This window comes from Pan paniscus, chromosome 11 (assembly GCF_029289425.2).
Source record: "Pan paniscus chromosome 11, NHGRI_mPanPan1-v2.0_pri, whole genome shotgun sequence".
NCBI lineage: Eukaryota > Metazoa > Chordata > Mammalia > Primates > Hominidae > Pan > Pan paniscus.
In genome coordinates, this window is record NC_073260.2 from 7,855,098 (window position 1) to 7,875,205 (window position 20,108).

At 54.0% G+C, this 20,108-nt stretch overlaps 1 protein-coding gene, 2 non-coding genes and 1 pseudogene across 27 annotated transcripts in view; 1 reads left to right on the forward strand and 3 right to left on the reverse strand.

Moving 5' to 3' along the window:
• Positions 1 to 346: 346 nt before the first annotated feature.
• Positions 347 to 20,108, reverse strand: part of PRRC2B (proline rich coiled-coil 2B) — a 128,458-nt gene continuing 108,696 nt past the window's right edge. For 15 of the 25 annotated variants that reach the window (XM_055117557.2, XM_063594119.1, XM_063594124.1 and 12 more), the window contains 13 exons: positions 18,761 to 18,843; positions 18,007 to 18,198; positions 17,662 to 17,859; positions 17,124 to 17,210; positions 15,775 to 15,879; positions 15,425 to 15,617; positions 14,366 to 14,463; positions 13,254 to 13,381; positions 12,452 to 12,692; positions 8,970 to 9,128; positions 8,290 to 8,381; positions 6,065 to 6,146; positions 347 to 4,808 (listed from right to left, as the gene is read on the reverse strand). In XM_055117557.2, coding sequence (XP_054973532.1) covers positions 4,674 to 4,808; positions 6,065 to 6,146; positions 8,290 to 8,381; positions 8,970 to 9,128; positions 12,452 to 12,692; positions 13,254 to 13,381; positions 14,366 to 14,463; positions 15,425 to 15,617; positions 15,775 to 15,879; positions 17,124 to 17,210; positions 17,662 to 17,859; positions 18,007 to 18,198; positions 18,761 to 18,843 — 1,793 coding nt within the window. In that variant the 3' untranslated portion in view covers positions 347 to 4,673. The remainder of the gene's footprint in view (positions 4,809 to 6,064; positions 6,147 to 8,289; positions 8,382 to 8,969; positions 9,129 to 12,451; positions 12,693 to 13,253; positions 13,382 to 14,365; positions 14,464 to 15,424; positions 15,618 to 15,774; positions 15,880 to 17,123; positions 17,211 to 17,661; positions 17,860 to 18,006; positions 18,199 to 18,760; positions 18,844 to 20,108) is intronic. The other 10 variants (XM_034929320.3, XM_063594125.1, XM_057298622.2 and 7 more) reach the window with 6 other exon arrangements.
• LOC106635142 (uncharacterized) lies at positions 394 to 1,135 on the forward strand (annotated as a pseudogene).
• On the reverse strand, positions 9,979 to 10,064 carry LOC112440893 (small nucleolar RNA SNORD62). Its single transcript, XR_003028884.1, has one exon. It is a non-coding gene; the product is annotated as a small nucleolar RNA SNORD62 (small nucleolar RNA).
• On the reverse strand, positions 14,798 to 14,883 carry LOC112440892 (small nucleolar RNA SNORD62). The gene has a single exon (XR_003028883.1). It is a non-coding gene; the product is annotated as a small nucleolar RNA SNORD62 (small nucleolar RNA).

The window sequence follows — 20,108 nt, forward strand, 5'->3', positions numbered from 1 at the left end:
AAGCACCGCTAGAAGTGACAACACAACACGCCACATCAAATGCTTACCTCCTCTGACCAGCTCATTTCTCACGGCAAGTGACGGGGCCACAGGCAGGCACTGTGCACAACCAGATGCCATCCGTGGGAAGAGAGTGGAGTGCTTGATGCTGCCGCATTTGGAAGATGCTTCTTAGCCACGGGTTTCAATCCCTTCTCTACCCACACAGCTTCTGTTAAGGCATTTCAGCCGTGCCACTCCTAATTTCCGTGTGAACTCTGTAAAATTAGAACTCTTTGATCTGTAGGTCTCTCTGGTCAAATGACCAAGAAACGAGGGATGTACAACCTGAGAAAGCATGTTCAGCTTTATCTTTTTTAACTTTTTTTATTTAAATAAGGAGAATTCTTTCATATGGAAAGAGCTAGTACAATCACATATTTGAAAGGAGAAACAATAGGTACTGAACCGGAGGGAAAGGGCGAGGGTGAGTGTGCCAGCACCGGCCTGGTGAATCCACGATTCCATTTCCCATCCAAGGTAAGTTTCCCGAAATAACGTATAAACAAGCTGCACATTACACCTCTAGCCATCGTCTGCCCTTTCAAATATCTGGTCTACATGGAAAGACAAAGAGGAAAGGCCAAAACATAAACAAAAGGAAACAAAAACAAAACACAACCCTCTCAGGAACCAAACAAAACCCCCAAATCCTTTTTTACTACACAAGGCATGAGGTCAAAAGCTTGAGTACAGTGTCCCCTTTAGATCATGGGAGAAAGGCGTCCACACAGAGCCTTAGCAGGAATTTCCACTCTGAGGCTTCAGAACATGCTGAAGATGGGGCTCTGAGGGTGCCACTACCATCCTGGAGGCCACCAAGTGGGGTGGAGACAGTGAAGAGCAGGTCTCACATGCCCGAAGACCACCAGCCAAATACACATTGGTGGCCCTGGTGGAGCATGGCTGGGCGACAGCGTCCATCCCCAACACTGAGCCACTCCTGTCCTGGATGACTTCCTGCTTAGGTCCGTCACATTTCAGAAGAGAGCTGGCTTTCTGGAAGCCTACGTTTCCCATTCATCACAGAACACGACAGAGTGCACACATCCTGGTATCCTTGGTCTTCAAAGGCCATTTCCAGCAGACCCTCTAACCCAGGCTTGCTCTGCAGGAAGTGAAAAGGGACAAATGAAGATTGGAGGGGCAGCCTGCAGCTACTTGGCAGAGGGGAACCAAATGGCAAGGGAGAAGGCTCCACCAGAGCTGCCATGCTGCCGTAGCAGGCCAGACCACAGCATGGCCGTGCACCTGTGTGTGCTCAGCTTCCAGAAGCCGTCACTGACCATCCCGAAGGCAGATCCAGAAGATAGGAGGGTGACAGCACGGCTGGAGAGCACTGATGTCAGCGTTTAACAGGGTTCCCCAGTGTCCCTAGAAGTGGCTGGAAGGACCACAGCTTTGGAACTGAACTGATTTTCTTGAATGTGAAATAAAGTCATCTTTTGTTTTCCCCCTTAAGGAACCTAGAACCAGAGTGTCTATGAATTCCAAGTTTGAAAACAATACGAATGTTTAAAAAAAAAAAAAAAAAAGCTGTGGGGAGAAGCCAACAGTTAAGAAAACCAAACCAAATGCAGCTGGCATTGCAGTCCCCAGTGGGTGGGTGGGCATTTGAGACGTACACCCACACTCTGGGCTTCATCCCACTCTAGTGGACGGTGGACAATACCGCAAGGCCACTGGTTGCTGAGCAACGAGCCGCATCCCCAATGACCAAGGCAGAGCTGCCAGCGTCAGGAGGGCAACTTTAACAGGCCAAAGTGAGTGGGTTCTGACCCCCCAATCCCTACCTCAGCAGCAGGAAAGGGAAGTGCTGGTCTCCACCTGTTCCCACTAAGGCCCCGTGGTATCCTGGCAGAAGCCTCTGCATGTATCTGCGCTCTGAGGATGGGGGTTTGAAAACAAAATAAGACCCTACGTCCTACTACCTTGAGCTTGGCTCTAAAACCATGGGAAAGGAAGAGATATATTGCACCTTAAAACGTCTCTGCACTAAGAACTGCATTTCATTAGACCAAGGAGGGGTTGGGGCGCTGGGAGGCCTGAGGCCTGCCCTCAGCCCCCCAAGTCTGACTTAAAACCTGCATCTCAGCGAAGAGACTGCAGCTCAGGTCACACAGAGGTGGTGACTGCACCGAACTTCACATGCAATTTCCTGGCCTTTCCTGCACAGAATTAATTCAGACATTATATATAAATAGAGCAGTGAAACATTTACTTCTTTTTTTTTCACCTAGACCTACAACATCAATACATATAAATAAATTCTAGTGTTTTTTGTTTTTTTATTTGGGGTGGGGGAGGAGAAAGGAAGGAAATACCAGGTAAGAGAAAAGGGCTGGAGAATAGGTGACCTTTTTGTTTTTATTTTTTCTCAAACAGCAAGTACTGTGGGTCTGATGCCAGGTTCACCTGAAGGGTACATCTTAACAGCATCCAGAAGGCTTTCTTTTTGACAAATCACACGCACCACCGCGTCAGGTGGGAGGGGTCTGGCCATGCGGCTCAAGTGTCCAGGTGGAGATGAATGTGTGGCTCCCGCAGGCCTGGACTCACCCAGGAATGGCTTGGCAAGGAGGGCTGGTGGGGACAGAGAGGGCTCATCCCAGGCCCCACAAGCAGCCGCTTGCAGTGGGAGAAGGAAAAGCAGACAAGAAGCTCAGGTAGGGAATGCCTGGAACTGTCGGGTGGGCAGCCCCTGGGGAAGGGACTCAAGCATAAAGGCTTGGGATAAAGAGGGAAAAGACCAGGTGAGGGCAGGAGGGGAGCTGCTGAAAGATGCAGGTGAACAGTAAAGCACCTTTCAGTAAAACTGCCCTTTCCCAGGCAGCTCTGGGGTGGGCGCTGTTGGTAGGAGGCCGTTCTCCTGCTTCCTTAGAATTGTGAGAGCAGTAAGAAGTTACTTCAGCAGTTCCTAAGATGCTCCTTCCCCATGTTCTACGCTAGACACAGAGCTTAGAGCCCAAGCCTGAGCGCTGTCCTGCACCCGTGAGACGCTGAAGGCAGCCTCTGGTGGGGGGTGCATCCCTGGCCCCCTCCTCTAGGTGTTCTGAGCCAGCCTCCTCTGGAGGAGGAGGTAGACGCTCAGTGACCCCTAAGAACAGCTGAGAAACTTGAACTGTCCCCTTCCCTTTCCTTGGAATGACAGAATCTGGAGTGATTTCCTTGTTTCTTACTTAAAAACAACAAGCCCAGCACACGATGGCTCACACAAGCCTCTGGCTGGAGAAGCTGCCCTCCCGGAGGCTGCGCAGGCCCTTTGGACCTTGGTCAGCCCTCCACCCAGCCTCACCCTGGACCTGTCCCCACCGTCTGAAGACAAATGAGACTGATGCCTACGGCTTAGCTCAGGCCCTCCTGTCCTGACAACCTGGGTCTGCTGCTGGGAGTGAAGCAAAGGAGGAAAAGGACAAACTCCCAGTGGCCTCACTTGGGGACCACACATGGGTCCACTCCCTCCATCACCAAGTGGCGTTCACGATGAGCTGTGTGGGAGGTGGAGACGGGTCCAGAGAAAGCAGCAGGCTCCGGAAGAGGAAGAAAGGAAAATGACAGGTTACAGAAGGCTTCAGGGAAAGAAATGTGTGAAAAACACAGCACCCCTGCAGGGCAGGGTATGGAGCCCCAGAAGCAGAGCCCACGGGGCCTGGGATGGGCCTGTGGTGTGTCAGCTCACCCCGTCTGGGCCAACCTGGGAGCCACCAGCAGCCATCTCCATGATTTGTCTCTGGTGCCCAGCACATCCACTGGCTTTAGAGGAGCCCAGGACAGGGACCCTGTGTGATTCTCATGCTAAAACCGTCATCAACTTCATGGGCTGCCTGTAAGCGCCCTGGGCTCATCAAGCCGGGAGCTGGAACCCAACTGTGACCCCCCCTCCCCCCAACCTGCCTGCTGCTCTGAGCACCCCATCGCTTCCCAGGCGGGGAGCCAGGCACCAGAATGCTCGCAATCGGTGCCCTCAAGAACCTCCTTTTCTTTTTGCAAATAACCTCAAGGGTGAACCAGCTGAGGAATCAGGAGGGGATGCATTCTTAAGAGTCACCTCTTAAGGTACTGCAGTGACGTATCAAACTAAACAGGACAGAGGCTAGAGATGGAAGGGAGCGGAGGGGCTGGCGAGAAACATATAAAAGTTCAGCTATACACATGGAGCTTGCGTTTTTGTTTTCTTTTCCTTTCCCCTTTGTAAAAACCTTGGCTACATTTTAAAACAAAAAGCCTCAAAGTAAAATGACCCTGCTGCCAAATCACTGTGCCTAGGGATGGGCGGCTGGGCCGGAAGCACTGCTGAGAAGGCGCCCTGGCTGCGCGGCAGGACAGGGAGGAGGCAGGGAGGGCAAATCTGCACTGCACGGGAGGCGTCACTCCACGGTCACGGTAGGAGCAGATGGGATGAAGGAGTCGTCTGCTTTTTTGTTTCATATCAAAGCAAGCGGGTCAATGCCATATATCCACGGGTGCAAGCTGGTTGACAACGGAGCTTTCGGGAGTGGAGAGGAGGGAGGTCTCTCAGTCCGGGCCACGTATTTGGACGGTGGATCTGGTGAGGCTCCCGAGTGTCGGCTGTGTCGAGGCCGCATGGCGGCACCGTCCTCAGTAGGGCGAGGCGAGGTGGCAGCCAGGCACTGTCAGGCCTTACTCTCCTCCACTTTGACAGCCCGAGGCTTGATCGCTCCGGTTCGCTTCATCTGGGAGGCAGCCGAGGGGGCCTCCTGCAGCTTCACGGCTCCCAGGCTGGGTTTCTCATCCACTCGTTGTTTTGCCTTTGGACAGATGAATGGGAAAAACAAAGTGACCCTGACGCTGAAACGTGTTTGGATACATAGTTCCCACCACTCCCTTCCTGCTCCTGAGTTGCAGGGAAAGCTCCCCTAAGTTGTCAGTCCCTTGGTTGAAGGACCAGACTTAGAAACCCCCCTCCTAGTAAGGAAAGTGGCGCGAGTGCCGTCTCTGCTCCCTCCCCATAAGCCCTGAGTGCAGTGATTCGGAGAGGCAGGAAGACACCGGGTCCTCCACAAAGAATTCCGCGATGGCACATCCCAGGGCGGAAGCAGTTCTGGTCCCAAGGCCAACTGGAAGAACCTTTTCAAATCAGTGCACCTCCTGCCCCACAGGCAAAAAAGCCCCTTCAAGTAGATCCAAGTGCCCCCTGCAAGTCTCGGAGCCCCCGACTGTCTGCTGGGGCCCTAGGCAGACTTGGCGCCCACAGATCTCTGGCTGCGATTCAGCCAACCCCCTCCCCCACCATTCCCACTCTGTAACCTTTCCCTGGGGCCCCATTCCTAGTCAGGGCTCCCCTGGTCTGTGGCTCTACACGGGGAGTGGGGTGGGGAAGTCACAGAGCAGCCAGCGCATCTGCCCCCCACCAGGTCTGAACTCTGGAAGAAAGCTTTAGAAGCTCATTCCACACAACTTTCATGACCCCCAGGGGAACCAATGAGAGCAATCACTTCCCATCTCTACCAGCCAGGCACAGTGACTGATTAAAAACCCACGTCTGAGGGGCTTAAGCTCTGAGCCCCAGCACGTTTTAGAGAATAGAGAAGAGAATAGTGCGTGCAGGAAAAGACACTGCGATGTCCTTTTCATTATAAAATGGGAAAACTTAATTTCACCTGTGCTCCCACCCAGCCAAGACAAAGACGAGACACACCACTGACTAGAACCAGCGCGCGCACCCCGGCTCCTAAAGCCGACCCCCAAACCTAACCGAGTCTCCCAGGGCGCCTCAGCCCCGACCTGCCAGGGCTGGTCCACCTTCCAGCACCACCTCCTCAGAGGAATCAGCATCCTCCCTTCTCTGCAGGACAAGGAAGGATCCAGACGCCCGTCAAGAGGAGAAATGCCTTCGCCAGGAGGGACGCGGGCGGCCCAGCTCCCGGTTCCGTGCTCTAACCGCTAGGGCATGGCTCTCTTTAGACAAGGAGCGCTCAGATAGGTTGGACAGTCCCTTCTCTTTTGGCGCTTGGAGACGGGCCTAAGTGTCCAGGGCTGAAGGGTCTGGAAAGCCATCTTCTACCTGTTGCACGTAGTGTCCCTGCACAGAGCCCATGTTAACTGCTGATCCAGAGGGCTTCCCACTGGGGCTAGCAGAGCTAGGCCTGAAAAAACCAAAGGCAGGGGTTGAGAATACACAACGTGTCACCACAGAAATGGAGTCAAAGCCTAGCACATGGAGGAGGCACAAGGAAGGAAGGGCCTGCAGCCAGAGGCGCTCACTCGGGACGGTCCGTGGATCTCTTGGATGGAAAACAACCACAGACCTAAGACAGCCCAGAACGCAGAAGGGTGAGGGGGTGGCTGTCACTGACCACCCTGGCACCTCCAGGACAGAGCTCAAGGAGACGCACCGCAAGAGAGGGAGGCTGAGGCCCTGTGCAGATGGGCATGGCTGTCCTGCTGTGCAGAAAGCGACACTGGCCGTCTCAGGGTCTGGACCAACACGATGCAGTGCCCCAGACAAAAGGCCTAGAAGCCTGACACTGAGCCAGAACTGTGCCGAGTATTGTTCTAGTCTTCACTTTTCAGAAAAGGGGATGGGGGAACCAAAATGAACAACATGCTTCTAAATGTGTTCCACTGACCACTAGTTAGTTCCCAGGGATGTTAATTAGGTGCTACGTGGGGAAAAAAAAGTCTGCGGTCAAAAAGCCTAAGTGCCGTGTGCAGAGTTCAACAGGACTCTCAACCTAGGCCCGCTCAGCCTGTGTGGTGAGTACCCTCCCCAGTAGGCCACCCTGGGGACAGCACTCCCCCAAGGACCTGACCAGGGAACCCTTGTTTTTGCAGCGCACATCTCAGCAGCTCTATTTCCAGAACACTTTGGCAAACACTGCTTTATACAATTATAGCAATTTCCCCAACCCCCCTAAAACACCATAGAAACAAAGCTACTAGTTTAAGGCTTCCACTTTCTAAATATGCTCCAAAGAATAATCTGCTGCCATTCATTCCCACAACTACATAGACACAGGCGACTCTTGTCCCGTGAGGCTCTGTCTCTGGGTTTTGCTTTTTGAGGAAGGCTCTGTAGCCAGAGGCTGCTGGAATCTGCCTGTGGCAGCAGCGGGACAGCGTCTGCTGAGACCTGCAGCCGCCTTCCTCCTTCCAGTTCCGCTCCATGGTCGGTGCTGTCCAGCTATCTTTTTCACACAGTCCTGATGTTTTGGTCTATGTGACAGACATGGTAGGAAAACGAAACGTACTAAAAACAGAAATAAATGAAGCCAGGAGAGTGAAAATAAGAACAGAAAAGATGGAATGGGAGGAAAATCTACAAAAACCCCTTTCTCTGGAAATGAAGGTACAAGAGTGGAATGCTGTGATGGAGGACAGGCAAAGGGCGGTGGGGCAGAGGGAGGGCAGCGAGGCAGAGGGGGTGCAGCTGGAGCAACTTGCAGACCATGGGGGCCCGGCTTGCAGAGCGCTCCTCAGGCCCACAAGTACCTGTGTAGTCGTGGGGATACCTCATGGCGTCTGCAGCGATGGTGTTAACCTCACAGGGCACCATGGGTCAGGCAGGTCTGTTTCACTCATATGTAAACACAGAGGGGTCTCAGGAATCTCCCACATGTAACAAGGGTGGACTGTACAAGCCCTCGGAGCCCAGGGCCAGAGCGTGCTGCCTTCACACACCAGCACGGGCAGAAAAGGCAGTGGACCAGAGGCTCTCGCCAACATCTGACAGAGCCACCTGACTATCCAGCTAAGGGGACCTGAGACAGTTGCTGGAGGTGGAGACAGACACAAAGGAAGCAAAAAGAGGGTGCTGGTTTGTAGCATGGAAAGAATGGCCCCATAAGCCCAGCAATAAAAAGTCCCCTGGCAGGGGTCATAGGGCAAGTCCGAGGAAAGAGACGCTGGGAAAGGCCACGCTCCTCCCCTTGCCAGGATGCAGCCCTGTGGCCAGTGGGTCCTGTTTTTAGGATCTAATGGGAAGTCACGTCAGTCCTGATGCCTACTAAATGTCAGCCGTTCCTTTTCCTACCTTTCCAGAAAGCTCCCCAATCCAGAGCATCTTATTATAATGATTAAAACCAAAACCACTCTCCTAACTCCTCACTCCCCCAAATTTAACTGGAACACAAGTGCATCCCAGTGCCGAAACACCACAGTGACACATGGCCCATAGAGGGACCAGGTCTCTGGCGGCTCTCCCCGGGCCCAGATTCTTCTGAGCCACTGGGCCGCAGCTCTGGCAACTGCTCAGCTACACAGCACGCAGTCCCCAGGGAGTGGCTTTACCTGTAGGTCTGTGGCGATGGCACGGGGCCTCCTGAAGGGACATTCTGTTTACTGTCGGCAAAGTGGAAGCCTTTCATCTCCATCTGAGAGGGCTAGAGAGACCAAGCAGCAACAAGCTGTCATTTGAGGCCCTGGAGACAGCTGGACCACACACTTACCAAACAACCCAGGGCAGAGGTGGTGAGGGCCATGGGAATTCCCAGGGAGGCATCTTATAGAGCAGTGGTTTTTGGCACCAGGGCCCAGTTTCATGGAAGACAATTTTCCCACAGACCAGTACAGCTCTGCAGCCCGGGGACTGGGGACCCCTGTTCTAGAGAAATCTGCAAGCCCCTTCCCTCTAAGCCAGACTCAAGAGGGCTTCTTCTTAGAAGCAAGAACCATCACAATACTTTGTTCTTTTTAAAGTGAAGTGGGAGAGCCAATGAAACATGGCCGTCCATAGCAGGGCCTCCTGGGGAGCTGGGGAGGAATGCTGATTCCTGGCCCTCAGCCCTCGACATGTTCAGAGTCCCCAGGACCTGCCTCTGTGATGGCCCCACACATGGTCACCTTCCTTTCTGCCCTGGCAGTCCCAAGCCACTGGCTCTTTCTACCACACAGGGGTACTTAGCTTGCTAGAAAAAGTTGGTGACACAAGGCCCCCTCCCTAGGGTCAGAGGCAGATGGGGTCCCCTTACCTCTCTGCTGGTGTTCAGGACTGGCGGCTGGGACCCGGGCGGAGGAATCCTTCGGGGGGCCCCAACGGAGAGGCTCTGCCCAGGTGGCAGCTGAATAGACTGGGGCAGGATCAGTGGCTGCTGCCCGGAGCCGTACCGAGGCAGTGGCATGGTCAGCTGCTGGGCAACAATGACAGTCAGGAGGGGGAACGATGCTATGGAGAAACCCCAAACGCACCAAAGAGCGACCGCACATGCACTTCAGATTCATACACTTCAGAAGAACTAAAGCAAAGCCTGCATAAAGCAGGACATGCTCTGATTTCTACTGTAGCACAGGAGAGATCGCCCAGGATTTCACACCTTCGATGGCAGAGGCACGTCTTCTTGCTGGAATAGAGTAGGTGGTGAGAAAATGGGCAAGACTAAGCTGGCTGCAGGCACGGGAACTAACAGCGTTAAGTGTGTCTCATCCACATCTATGCTAAGGGCTGCGTCTATCTTCAGCCCTTTCTGCCTTTGTCCAGCAAGTGCTTACTGAAAGCATACAAGGTGCCGAGGAAGCGGCAGGGCCCTGTCCAACATGGGCCTGCACACTGCCAGGATAGTGTGTCACACACTGGACACAGCTGCAGGACACTCGGGATGCAGAGCGGCATAGGATCTGTGGGTGCACACCAGATTTATGGGTGCACCTGGGGCAGGGTGGGCAAGGAGAGGACGAGTGAGGAAAGTCAGAAGTAATGGCCAAGCCAAGTCCCAAAAGATGAAAGCTGCACCGGACGTATATCTCTGCATTCCTTTGTACAGCACACATGTTCAAGACTCTTACTATTTTGCATCAAGTGGTGGTAAAAACAAGACTGGGCTGGATTCCGGACTGTGGGGGTCCTTTGAAGCATGCTGACAGGAGAACAGGGTAGCTGCAGGGCCTAACTAACTAGAACAAGATATGCGAAGTGGGGATGTGGGCCCGGAGACTCTAAGGACAGGGGAACAGGATGGGGTAGGGGGGCTGGGCCACTTTTGGTCTCTCAGTCACTGTCCTCTTCATCTCCCTGCTATTGAGTCCACAGTGGAGGGTCAGAAGGATCTATTGGAATTACATCACTGAGACTTGTGGTGGCCAGAGCCGCAAAACACCATGCTCCTCCTTGGAGCACCAAAATGGTGCAGGATGAAAATGATGGGAACGTGCTGCCGTTTATAGAGTGCTGACTTGGGGTATGATCTGACTTGCAGGGAGGCCAGGTAGGAGTCCCTACAGGAGCTGGACAGCATGCAGGGGTGTGGAGGGGATGAGACACAGCTGGATTCTGAATCCTTTTAAAGCCAGAGCTGACAGGCCTGCTGAAGGGTAAGGGGGCGAGGTGAGGGGGAGCAGGGAGCCAAGGAGGATGTGGACTGGACAAGCAGAAGGACCGGGAGGAAAATCGAGTTTTGAATATGATGAGTCTTGAGATGCCATAAGACACCATAGCAGAGATGCTGGAAAGTCCATTGGATTTGAGATTCAATTCCAGGGACAGATCTGAGCTAAAGATGTCCATTTGGGAGTGAGGAGAAGATGAAGGAATTTAGAGCCATGACTCTTGAAACACACCCAAAGCAGGGCCCAGGGGCACGCTGACCATTACAGACTGGGAAGGAGAGGGGACAGCAAAGGAGACTGAGGAGGAGGCCTGAGGCAGCAGTAAAGCCAGGAGTGACGGCCTGGAAACTGGGTGAAGAAAGTGGTTCGAGGGGTGTGGGGGGCGGGATTACGGGGTCAGCACTGCAGCTCGTCTGTGTACTGACGGGAAGGGATATCTGATGCACGAAAGACAGGGAGACGTGCTGGGGCGGGGTCCCCCAGGGGCACAGGCACCACCTAGGCAGGGATGTGGCCACAGGGGCTTGGAGACTGTCACTGCTCCTGTTTCCTGGGTGACACAGAAAGGGAGGTCATGGGTGGGAGGCAGCGAGGGGCAAGATGCAAGTCTGAAAAGCTGCTAGGAGGGTGGGGGTTGACTCAGAGCCACAGCTTGGATGAAACGCAAAGGCCATGTGGCTCGGCAGATCTGCTGATGGGGAGGAAGAAGCCAGGCCAAGGGGGAGGATGACAAAAACATGGGTGGCAGAGACTGGGTGTGGTGGCTCACACCTGTAATCCCAGCACTTTGGGAGGCCAAGGTGGGTGGCTCACTGAGGTCAGCAGTTCGAGATCAGCCTGGCTGACATGGTGAAACCCCATCTCTACTAAAAATACAAAAATTAGCCGGTGGGTGGTGGGCGCCTGTAATCCCAGCTACTCGGGAGGCTAAGGCACAATAATCGCTTGAACCCAGGAGACAGAGAGGTTGCAGTGAGCCGAGATTGCGCCACTGCACTCCAGCCTGGGCAACAGAGCGAAACTCCATCTCAAAAAAAAAAAAAAAGAATTTTGGAGTTGGGTCACTAGAGGGAGTGAATTGAAAAAGCCAGAGGTGACAACTGAGAGGGACACTGAGAGTTGAGATTATGCGAGAGCCACAGCTACTGGGAGCAGCCAAGCCTAGACAGGAGTGCACAGAGCAGGGGCCCATGTGAACAAGGGCACCAGCGGCGAGGAGGGCACAAACTGCATGGATAGGGTCCATGGCACAGAGACCTGGGGTCATCTCTGCAGACATCAAAATCACTAGGAACTGGAACAGGAGAGTGGAGACAGACTGCAAGCCAGACCAGACAAGGAGGGTGACCTTCAAAGGTGCCAAATACTGCCCACAGGTTGACGGAGAGGAAGATTTCACAGCAGACGCTAGATGTGGTGATGGCACCATAGCAGAGTGGAGGGCTTGTCAGGCACAGTCTATGGTGTGGGCTTCAAAGCTGGCGTTTCAGGGAGGAAGGAAGAAGAGGAGTCTAGAAGCATCAACAACTACGCAAAGAGGACTCTTAACCCATTCCACACCCTACTGCACAAGGGCAGGGAGAAAGGAAGGAGCCCCCGTCTGGGGGCTGCAGGAGCAGGCAGTGCTTAGGGGACAGCCAGGTCTCAAGAATAAAGAGATGGATGAGGGGCCAGGGGTGGTGGCTCACGCCTGTCATCCCAGCCCTTTGGGAGGCCAAGGCGGGCAGATCACTTTGAGGTCAGGAGTTCGAGACCAGCCTGGCCAACATGGTGAAACCCCACCTCTACTAATACAAAAATTAGCCAGGCACAGTGGCACACACTTGTAGTCCCAGCTACTCAGGAGGCTGAGGCAGGAGCATCGCTTGAATGTGGGAGACAGAGGTTGTAATGAGCCGAGATCATGCCACTGCACTCCAGCCTAGGCAACAGAGCGAGACTCTATCCAAAAAAAAAAAGGTGATGGGGCTACTCAGAAGAGGCTGATTTCCTGCACGCTGAGGAACGGGCACAGTGGCTACCAACCAACAGCACGATAGGCCAGCACACACTGAGAGGCGGGTGAAAAGAAAAGGCAAGGTCGTGAAGGAAAGAAGCCTAGGGCTTTGGGTAGAGTGACTGAATTCCTGACCTGTGGGAGCTGGGAGTCCAACATCTGGGAGGCACCCAGGCCAGCAGCCTGGCTGAGCTGGCCCTCGTAGACCAGGGCTTGGTTCCCGCTCATGGGCTGGTAGGGTGAACCAGACTGCGGCTTCACCATCTCCAAGGGCTGCATGCCTGGGAACGCCGAGTATGGAGGCTTCAAGGCTGTGCCCCCAGAGAGGATCATGGTGCTGGGCGGTGACAAGCTGGGGTGCATGTACACCTGAGATCTGCAAAAGCCAGACATATGGTCGGGATCAGGTGGATGAGTCCAGCTGCGGATCTGGTCCCACCCTTCAGAGATCCCCGGAGAGCTTGCTAAACCACAGATCCCCGGCCCCACCCCCAGAGCACGACTCAGAGGGTGCAGGATGGGGCCTGAGAACAAGCTCCTAGATGGCGCTGATGCTGCTGGATTAAACAAGTGAAGACATCCAGGCTGTATGAGGCACAGGACATCAGCCACAATGACTGGCAGCCACACTGACGGAGAAGACCACGGTGGGGAGGAGACAGGGAGTCAAGGGGAGAGGAGGAGGAAGGAGCAAGGAAAGGAGGCAAGATGACATGGAAAAGCAAAACAAGGCCCACCACATATCAGCTCGCCCCAGGCCTCTCCTAGAGCACAGTTAACAGCGGACTGAAGAGTGATTCAGAGCAAACTCCCACCCCTCCCCGCCCCACTGGCCCCAAAGCAGACAAGCACCAAACAGCTACAGGACGAAGGCTGCACACAGGGCCAAGGCCCTGGCTGTGAGCTGCCAGCTCCGCAAGCTGGTACATGAGCTCACCTGAAGGGCTGCAAAGAGCTGAAGATCTCCTGGGACTGGGACACAGGAAGCCCACCCCTCAGTCCAAGCTGAGCTTGTGCCTGCAGAGATGTGTGAAGGGAGATCGGGATCTGCTGGGCAGCGGCGGCCTGTGAACGGGAAAACGGGGTGGGGGAGGTAACCGCAAGGCCCATCCAGGTGGTTCTTCCCCTCCCACCTCCCCTGCCCCTCTCCACATGGCTGCTGGAACACTGCCCAAAATTCGAATGCCAGCATGTCATTCCTGGGGTTCCCTTGCTATTGGGATAAAGCCTACAATGAAAAACTGGTAGCAACCCCAAACCACAGCATATCCCTACCCTGGAATTCTACACAGCAACAAAAATGGATCCTAGCACATACGTCAACAGAGGTGAGTTCCAAAAACATAACGCTGAATTTAACAATGCACAAAAAGAAAGATACATGCAGTCTGACCCAGTTATGCAAGAACCAAAATCTTGGCAACCAAACAATACAGCAGTTAAGAACATGTTTTTAAAAAGAGGTCAGCAGAGGCCACATCCTCCATCAGCAAGCCTGCACTTGGAGCAGATTCTGCCTGGAAGTCCACTGTCGTGGCTGTGCAGGCACATGGGTCTGAGGGGCAGCTAGACCATCCCAAAGGCCCAGCACCAGCATTAGAGGGGAGACTTCCAAAAATCACCCCTTGGCAGCACAGAAAGTATGCCAGTCCTGCATAAATAACCAACGCCTGCTCATTTCTAAGACTACCTCTTTCTAATGCATCCATGCCTGGGAGTTTAGGCCTTTCTTCTCTTCATCAGAAGGATACCTGATCACCAAAGAAAATTCCATTTTAGCTAATTCCCCGGCTAGGACACAGGAGGGAGAACTTTGAGAAAGGAAAACTAAGCAGAGTCTGGAGCAGCCAACTCCACTCCTCTTCCCTGTCTCGTTTATTCGCTTAACAAATGCCTCCTGGCTGCCGTGGCGGGCCAGGTGCTGGTCACCACATGTGAGGGGGATGGAAAACCAGACAGACAATGAGAAATAGATGAGCAAGCCAATTCCGCCCTGCACTGGCTCCTCCCCACCACCCCCAGCCAGGCCACCTGGCTTGCTGCTGTCACCTGTTGGTAACTCTGCTGCTGAGGTATCGTTTGAGGAACCAGCCGGGGCTGACTTGCAAACACATGGCCATCCAGGTACAGGGGCGGGAGGTGGCTGCCTGGAAACAGAGCGGCAAAAGGGACGTAGAAGAGGATCAAGCCTCACTACTTCTCAATGTCCCTGAGGGAAACAGTCTACAGGTCTGCTCTACCCAGGGGACTCAGTGGGGACGAGGGTGTGTGTACAGAGGCTGCTAGGTTCCCTGTGTGCCTGAAGCACACGCCTGCTCACAACACGCCTGGCACGCACCTCAGGGAACGTAGGGAGGGTGCAGCGTCAGACCTAGGAGGAGGGAGGAGGCAGGTGGGCTCCGGCCTACCCTTCCCACCTCCCACTCACCAACTACCCCAGACACTCGAAGGGGCATTCTACTTTAACCAGGGCTGCCTTGGTCTCTCAGTCACTGTCCTCTTCATCTCCCTGCTATTGAGTCCACAGTGGAGGGTCAGAAGGATCTATTGGAATTACATCACTGAGACTGGCAGCTGGGCCCTCAAAACCCCCACGCTTTCCCTTGGGGACACTGACACACGATAAGGATGGCAGCAATCAGGACAAAAATAGCTGCCAGTGACTGAGGGCTCTGTTGATACAAAGCCCTTTCCAGGTAACACCTGGCTTCACGGGTGTGGCCACCCCACGGAGCAATGTCATCACCCCCATTTCATGTAAGAGAGGAGAGGACACTGTGGCTCGGCAAGAGCTGCTCACCAGCCGAGGCGGCACAGCTCCAGCACATGACCCAGGTCTGACTCAAAGTCAAGCCTTTGCTCACTCCTGTCACCAGTAGGCAGGAGTGCCTCGCTGTTATCCCCCAGTTCTGTTTCCCAGCGTGGGGAAGCAGGACGTGCACATTACCTGCAGCACATGGGAGCTACGACCACTGGGCCTAAAAACAAGTTGCTACTTCTACATGCTACTTAAGACAAGGCCAGGAGGTGACATTCGGGGCTGTTAATCTGTTTTTCTTGATAATAAATGGAGAAGGACCCCAAGGCCTTGCTCAGGGGATGAGATACCTGGCATAGAAGCAGAAGGTGCTACAGAGGCCACAGGCATGGGTGGCATGGACACTCCACCGAAGGAGCTGTAGTTGACCCCGCTGGAGGCACCCACAGAGGATGGAGGCTGGATGCCTGAGCCAGCGCCGCCTGGAGAGCTCTGCTCCGGCAAACTGGGGGAGTTTTCCCAAGCCTTGCGCGCAGACTCCATCTTCAGAAGCAAGGGGAGGGGGAGGGATGAAAATTACTATCACGCTGGCAGTGGACAGAGCCAGTCTAAGCTTTAGGGGTTCGGGGACTCCTCCCTTCTGCCTCTTTGTAAGCTAAGGTACTAGGTGGGCCCTCACCCAGCTCAGGGCTGGTGTTACCTTCAGAGTAAGGTCGGCGGTGGGGAAGGACATTGGGGAGAGACCGATGGCCCTCTGGATGTGATGGTCCCGCCGCAGGATGGGGATACTCTGTGTTAACCCTGCCTGGAGAGGAGGAAAAGGAAACCATGGAACACAAACAGGTGCAGAGATGGCTTTGCCCAAACCCATCCATGGCTCTCCTGAACACACTCAAGGCTCGTCCAAATGTATCTATGACTTGCCCAAACCCATCCATGGCTTTTCCCAAAAGCACCTACAGCTCCGCGTCTATGAATTGTCCAAATGCATCTTCAGTATTGGCCACATGTACCCAAGACCACCCAGATGAAACTGATGGCAGCCAGGACCACGACTGATCTCCTGGAGATGGCTGCCTCCATCAGTTTCCTCCACCCAAGTCTGCAGACAGCCACCCCCATATCCACACTCCATAGTGCCCTCCAGACAGGGAGAGCCATGTCCTGGCAGTATAAATATGGACTGGCAGCCCGCACGCAAACATCTGGTTCAGAAGGCACCTGCCACCTGGCCTGGAGATGCCCTGGGCCAGACAGGGAAGGCTGTGCCCCTCAGCAAACTGTGAAAAAGAGGGCTCTGGTAACAGAGGCTGGAAATGCAACAGTGCCCCCCGCTTCCTGCAGATCCCCGGTGTCCATCTGCACGTGACAGAGACGGCAGACTCTCAGAGTAAAGAACCTCGTAGAGCCCAGCACTTCCACAACATTGTTTTCATTCAACACCTATGAATATTGTACAGCACTCACATTCCTTGGAATCCTCTGGGAAACGCTGCCCAAATGATACTCGTTCATTCAGCATATGCACTAGCACCCACCCCTGCAGGCGGTGAGGACAGAGCAGTGAACCAGATGTCACTGTGACAGCCTCGGCCGCAGCCCCGAGTGGCCACAACAGATGCAACTGCCAGCTCCTGAGCCCATGGTAGAGCGCCAGCAGGTCTTCTGGATCACAACAGTTAGATTGCAGGCGGCAGGGACCCTTGGATGGTGAGATGGGGCCTCCTGAGGAGGGCTCTCCTACTCAATCTGTGCCCCTTACCCCTGGCCACAGAAAAGGCAGCCTGAGTCTGGGCTCGCACCTGGCACAGAGGAGACAATGGAACCAAAGAGAGCCAAATAAACCAGCCCTTAGGAACTGTATGATCCCCACTGGAAGGTCACAAAACCTGCGCAGGAACATTTAAGCACCTTTTAAGGACATGGAGCTGCTAGCAACTGAGTCACGTGCCAGCCCAGGTCAGCCTGAAATACATGTGCTGTCTCCTTCACCCAGGGCCTGCCAGCCCCAAGCAGTGAGTGGAGCCAGAAGTGGAAGTGTGGACTTACATTACTGGCCAAGGCATCCTGAAGTTTAACAACTGGACTCCCAGCAGGACCAGAGGCAGAACCAGGTGGCAAGCTGAAATCGGAGTCCTGAAAAAAAAAAAAAGGCCACACAGCCCACTGAGATCTTCCTGGCCCTACATTCCCCAGAGGCATACGTTAACGTGATGCAGTTTCCGCGACTCAGAAACTCCACTGAGCAGCATTCACTGGAGCCACATATGAGCGAGATGGCCAGATTTTCCCCACGGCACAGGAGACAGGACACCAGCCTCACTTCTTTCTCCCTGTCCCTTGGGTGGCCTGACAGAAACAGGGAAGATCACTGGCCTGTCTGGTGTCAGTGAAGCAATCTTTAAAGCAACTCAACAGAGCACTGGCCATGTGCAGGACTCCACACCAACACTCTAGCCGCTGGAAGACTGCTTGGCTCCCATCCTTCTATTCTTTCTAGGAGACAATCCCGTCTGAGCCCCCAACCTCTCCAAGTACCAAAATAAAAAGTAAAAAAAGCAAGCAAGAAAACAAATCAAAGCCTCACTTTTGGACTGACTCCAAATTCAATGGGTGGCACAGGCAGCACGGAGTCCACGTGAATCTCCACCCCGTTAACAGGCGGGACGACAGCCCCTTGCAGCCGCTCGGCCCCCTCCGAGCCCTTTCTGTTTTTCAGAGAACGCTCGTTGCCGATGGGTCCTGGTCTGTGCTCCTTGCTCTGTCCAGAGCCTTGTTCTGAATCCTTGATAAAAAAGCAGAGAGGTGGAGACACACAGACTGGAATGACCACACTCTGTAGCTTCTACTGTCCCAGGAATTGAGGAAGATGACGAGACGATGGCCCCTTCCGCCCAGGCCCCAGCCACTGTGACTGGAACGTCCAGGTTACCTTCTGTTCAGACGGCTTTGGAGCCTGCTCCTTGTGGCTGTCGGCCTTGGGTTCCGCCAGGCCGGGCCCGCTCATCTCCTCTGGCTTCAGAGTCCCATATGGGGAGCTGCGCTGCGAGGAGGTCGCAGACGACTCCCGAGACTCGGCACTCAAGTCAACGCCACTATCTCCCTGGCTGCTCTTAAAACCCTGCTGTGCAGAGCACAAAATGGGTTATAGCCTCAAACTCCCAACTCGATTATCCAGAGAGTAAAACTGCATGTGGCACAGAGACTTTTCTACCCCAGCTGCCTGTCCCTTGCCAAGTCTGGTCCTGATCTTGATCCTGCCCTGCTGAGGATGCCTGACAACTTACGTGTGGCCAAACACACCAACCCCGATAGAGCTCGTGACCACAGGATCTTCTGTGGGCCCCAGACCGAGGCTGCCAAACCCATCTCACTTGTGACCCAAACCAGACTACGTGGCCGCTGACACCAGTTCAGAGGAGGCCCTGAATCCCTCTTCCCACCCAGCTTTGGGTCCTCCCTTGTTACCCCTTTTCTCTTTCTCCTGCTCATGCACGCCCCATGCACAGGCCAGAAATCAAGATGGAAAACCACTGATGAGCTTGGCCCCATGGAAACAACCTAATTCCAAGCTCAGCTGCTGTGGCAGGGGCTTGGGTGGGCCACAGCAAGCTGGCCGTGTGGATGGTGAGCACACACTCACACACTCATCCCAGGGGCAGCATGTGGGCAGCGGCCACACTCACCTCCGCAGAGCCAGTCTCGGTGCTGCTGAAGGCAGTGACAGCTTTCCTCCAGGAGTCATTGGCTGGGGCCTGCACAGGGAGAGCTGCCAGGGGAGGAAGACAGAGTCAGGGCATCAAAGAGCAACCCATCTAGAGAGTTTATGAGCTCTTAAAGAACAAGCACAGGCACAGCTTGCAGAAATCCAACTCCCCTGCCTCCCCTGCACCCGCCACCCCAGCCCCCTACCCGTGACACCCAGTGAACGGCTCTGACATGGAAAAGCTGGTCTGACAGCCTTACCCAACTTTCCACATCCTCACCCAACGTGTTTCTCAGCATCTCATGGATTACAGGAGAGAGTGAGCAGGGCAGAGCCCTCACTCCTGCCGATCTGGATTCTCTGTCGTTATTTCCGCTATGCTCATGCTTCTTTTCACTTATACTATTTCTAAAAGTTGGTAGCTTCTCTTTTTTTACATTAAAAAATATACTTTTCTTTTTTTTGAGACGGAGTGTCGCTCTGTCGCCCAGGCTGGAGTGCAGTGGCGCGATCTCCACTCACTGCCAAGCTCCGCCTCCCGGGTTCACGCCATTCTCCTGCCTCAGCCTCCCGAATAGCTGGGACTATAGGTGCCCGCCACCACGCCCGGCTAATTTTTTGTTGTTGTTGTATTTTTAGTAGCGACGGGGTTTCACCATGTTAGCCAGGATGGTCTCGATCTCCTGACCGGGTGATCTGCCTGCCTCAGCCTCCCAAAGTGGTGGGATTACAGACATGAGCCACCACGCCTGGCCTTCTTTTTTTTTAACAATAGAGACAGGGTCTCACTCTGTTGCTGGTCTTGAACTCCTGATCTCAAGTGATCTTCAAGCCTTGGCCTCCCAAACTGCTGGGATTATAGGTGTGAGCCACCACTCCTGGCCAAAGTTGGTGGCTTCTACAGAGTCTTTGAAAGATCCCAGCGGGTATTACTAAAAATTTTTAAGCTCACAGACCACTTTTTGAGTGGCCATGGATCCGGAGCCCAGAAAAATAGATATGCATGCAAAAGCTGACATGCTAGCAGGGGGTGGGGGCACATATCTGCAATCCCAGCTACTCAGGAGGCTGAGGCAGAAGGATTGCTTGAACCCAGGGGTTCAAGTCCAGCCTGGGCAACATAGTGAGACCCCATCTTTAAAAAAAAAAAAAAAAATGCTTTCACATGCTATTTTTAATATCCAAGGGCGCTCTGAAGCCATCCCTTGGACACAACCCCTGGTCTGAGAAACCAATGAGCCCCTGCAGAATTCTGGAGTAAAAGATCTGACAAAAGGGGATGATGACTCACACCTGAGAGTCACATCTGATTCACACCTGGCAGCTCA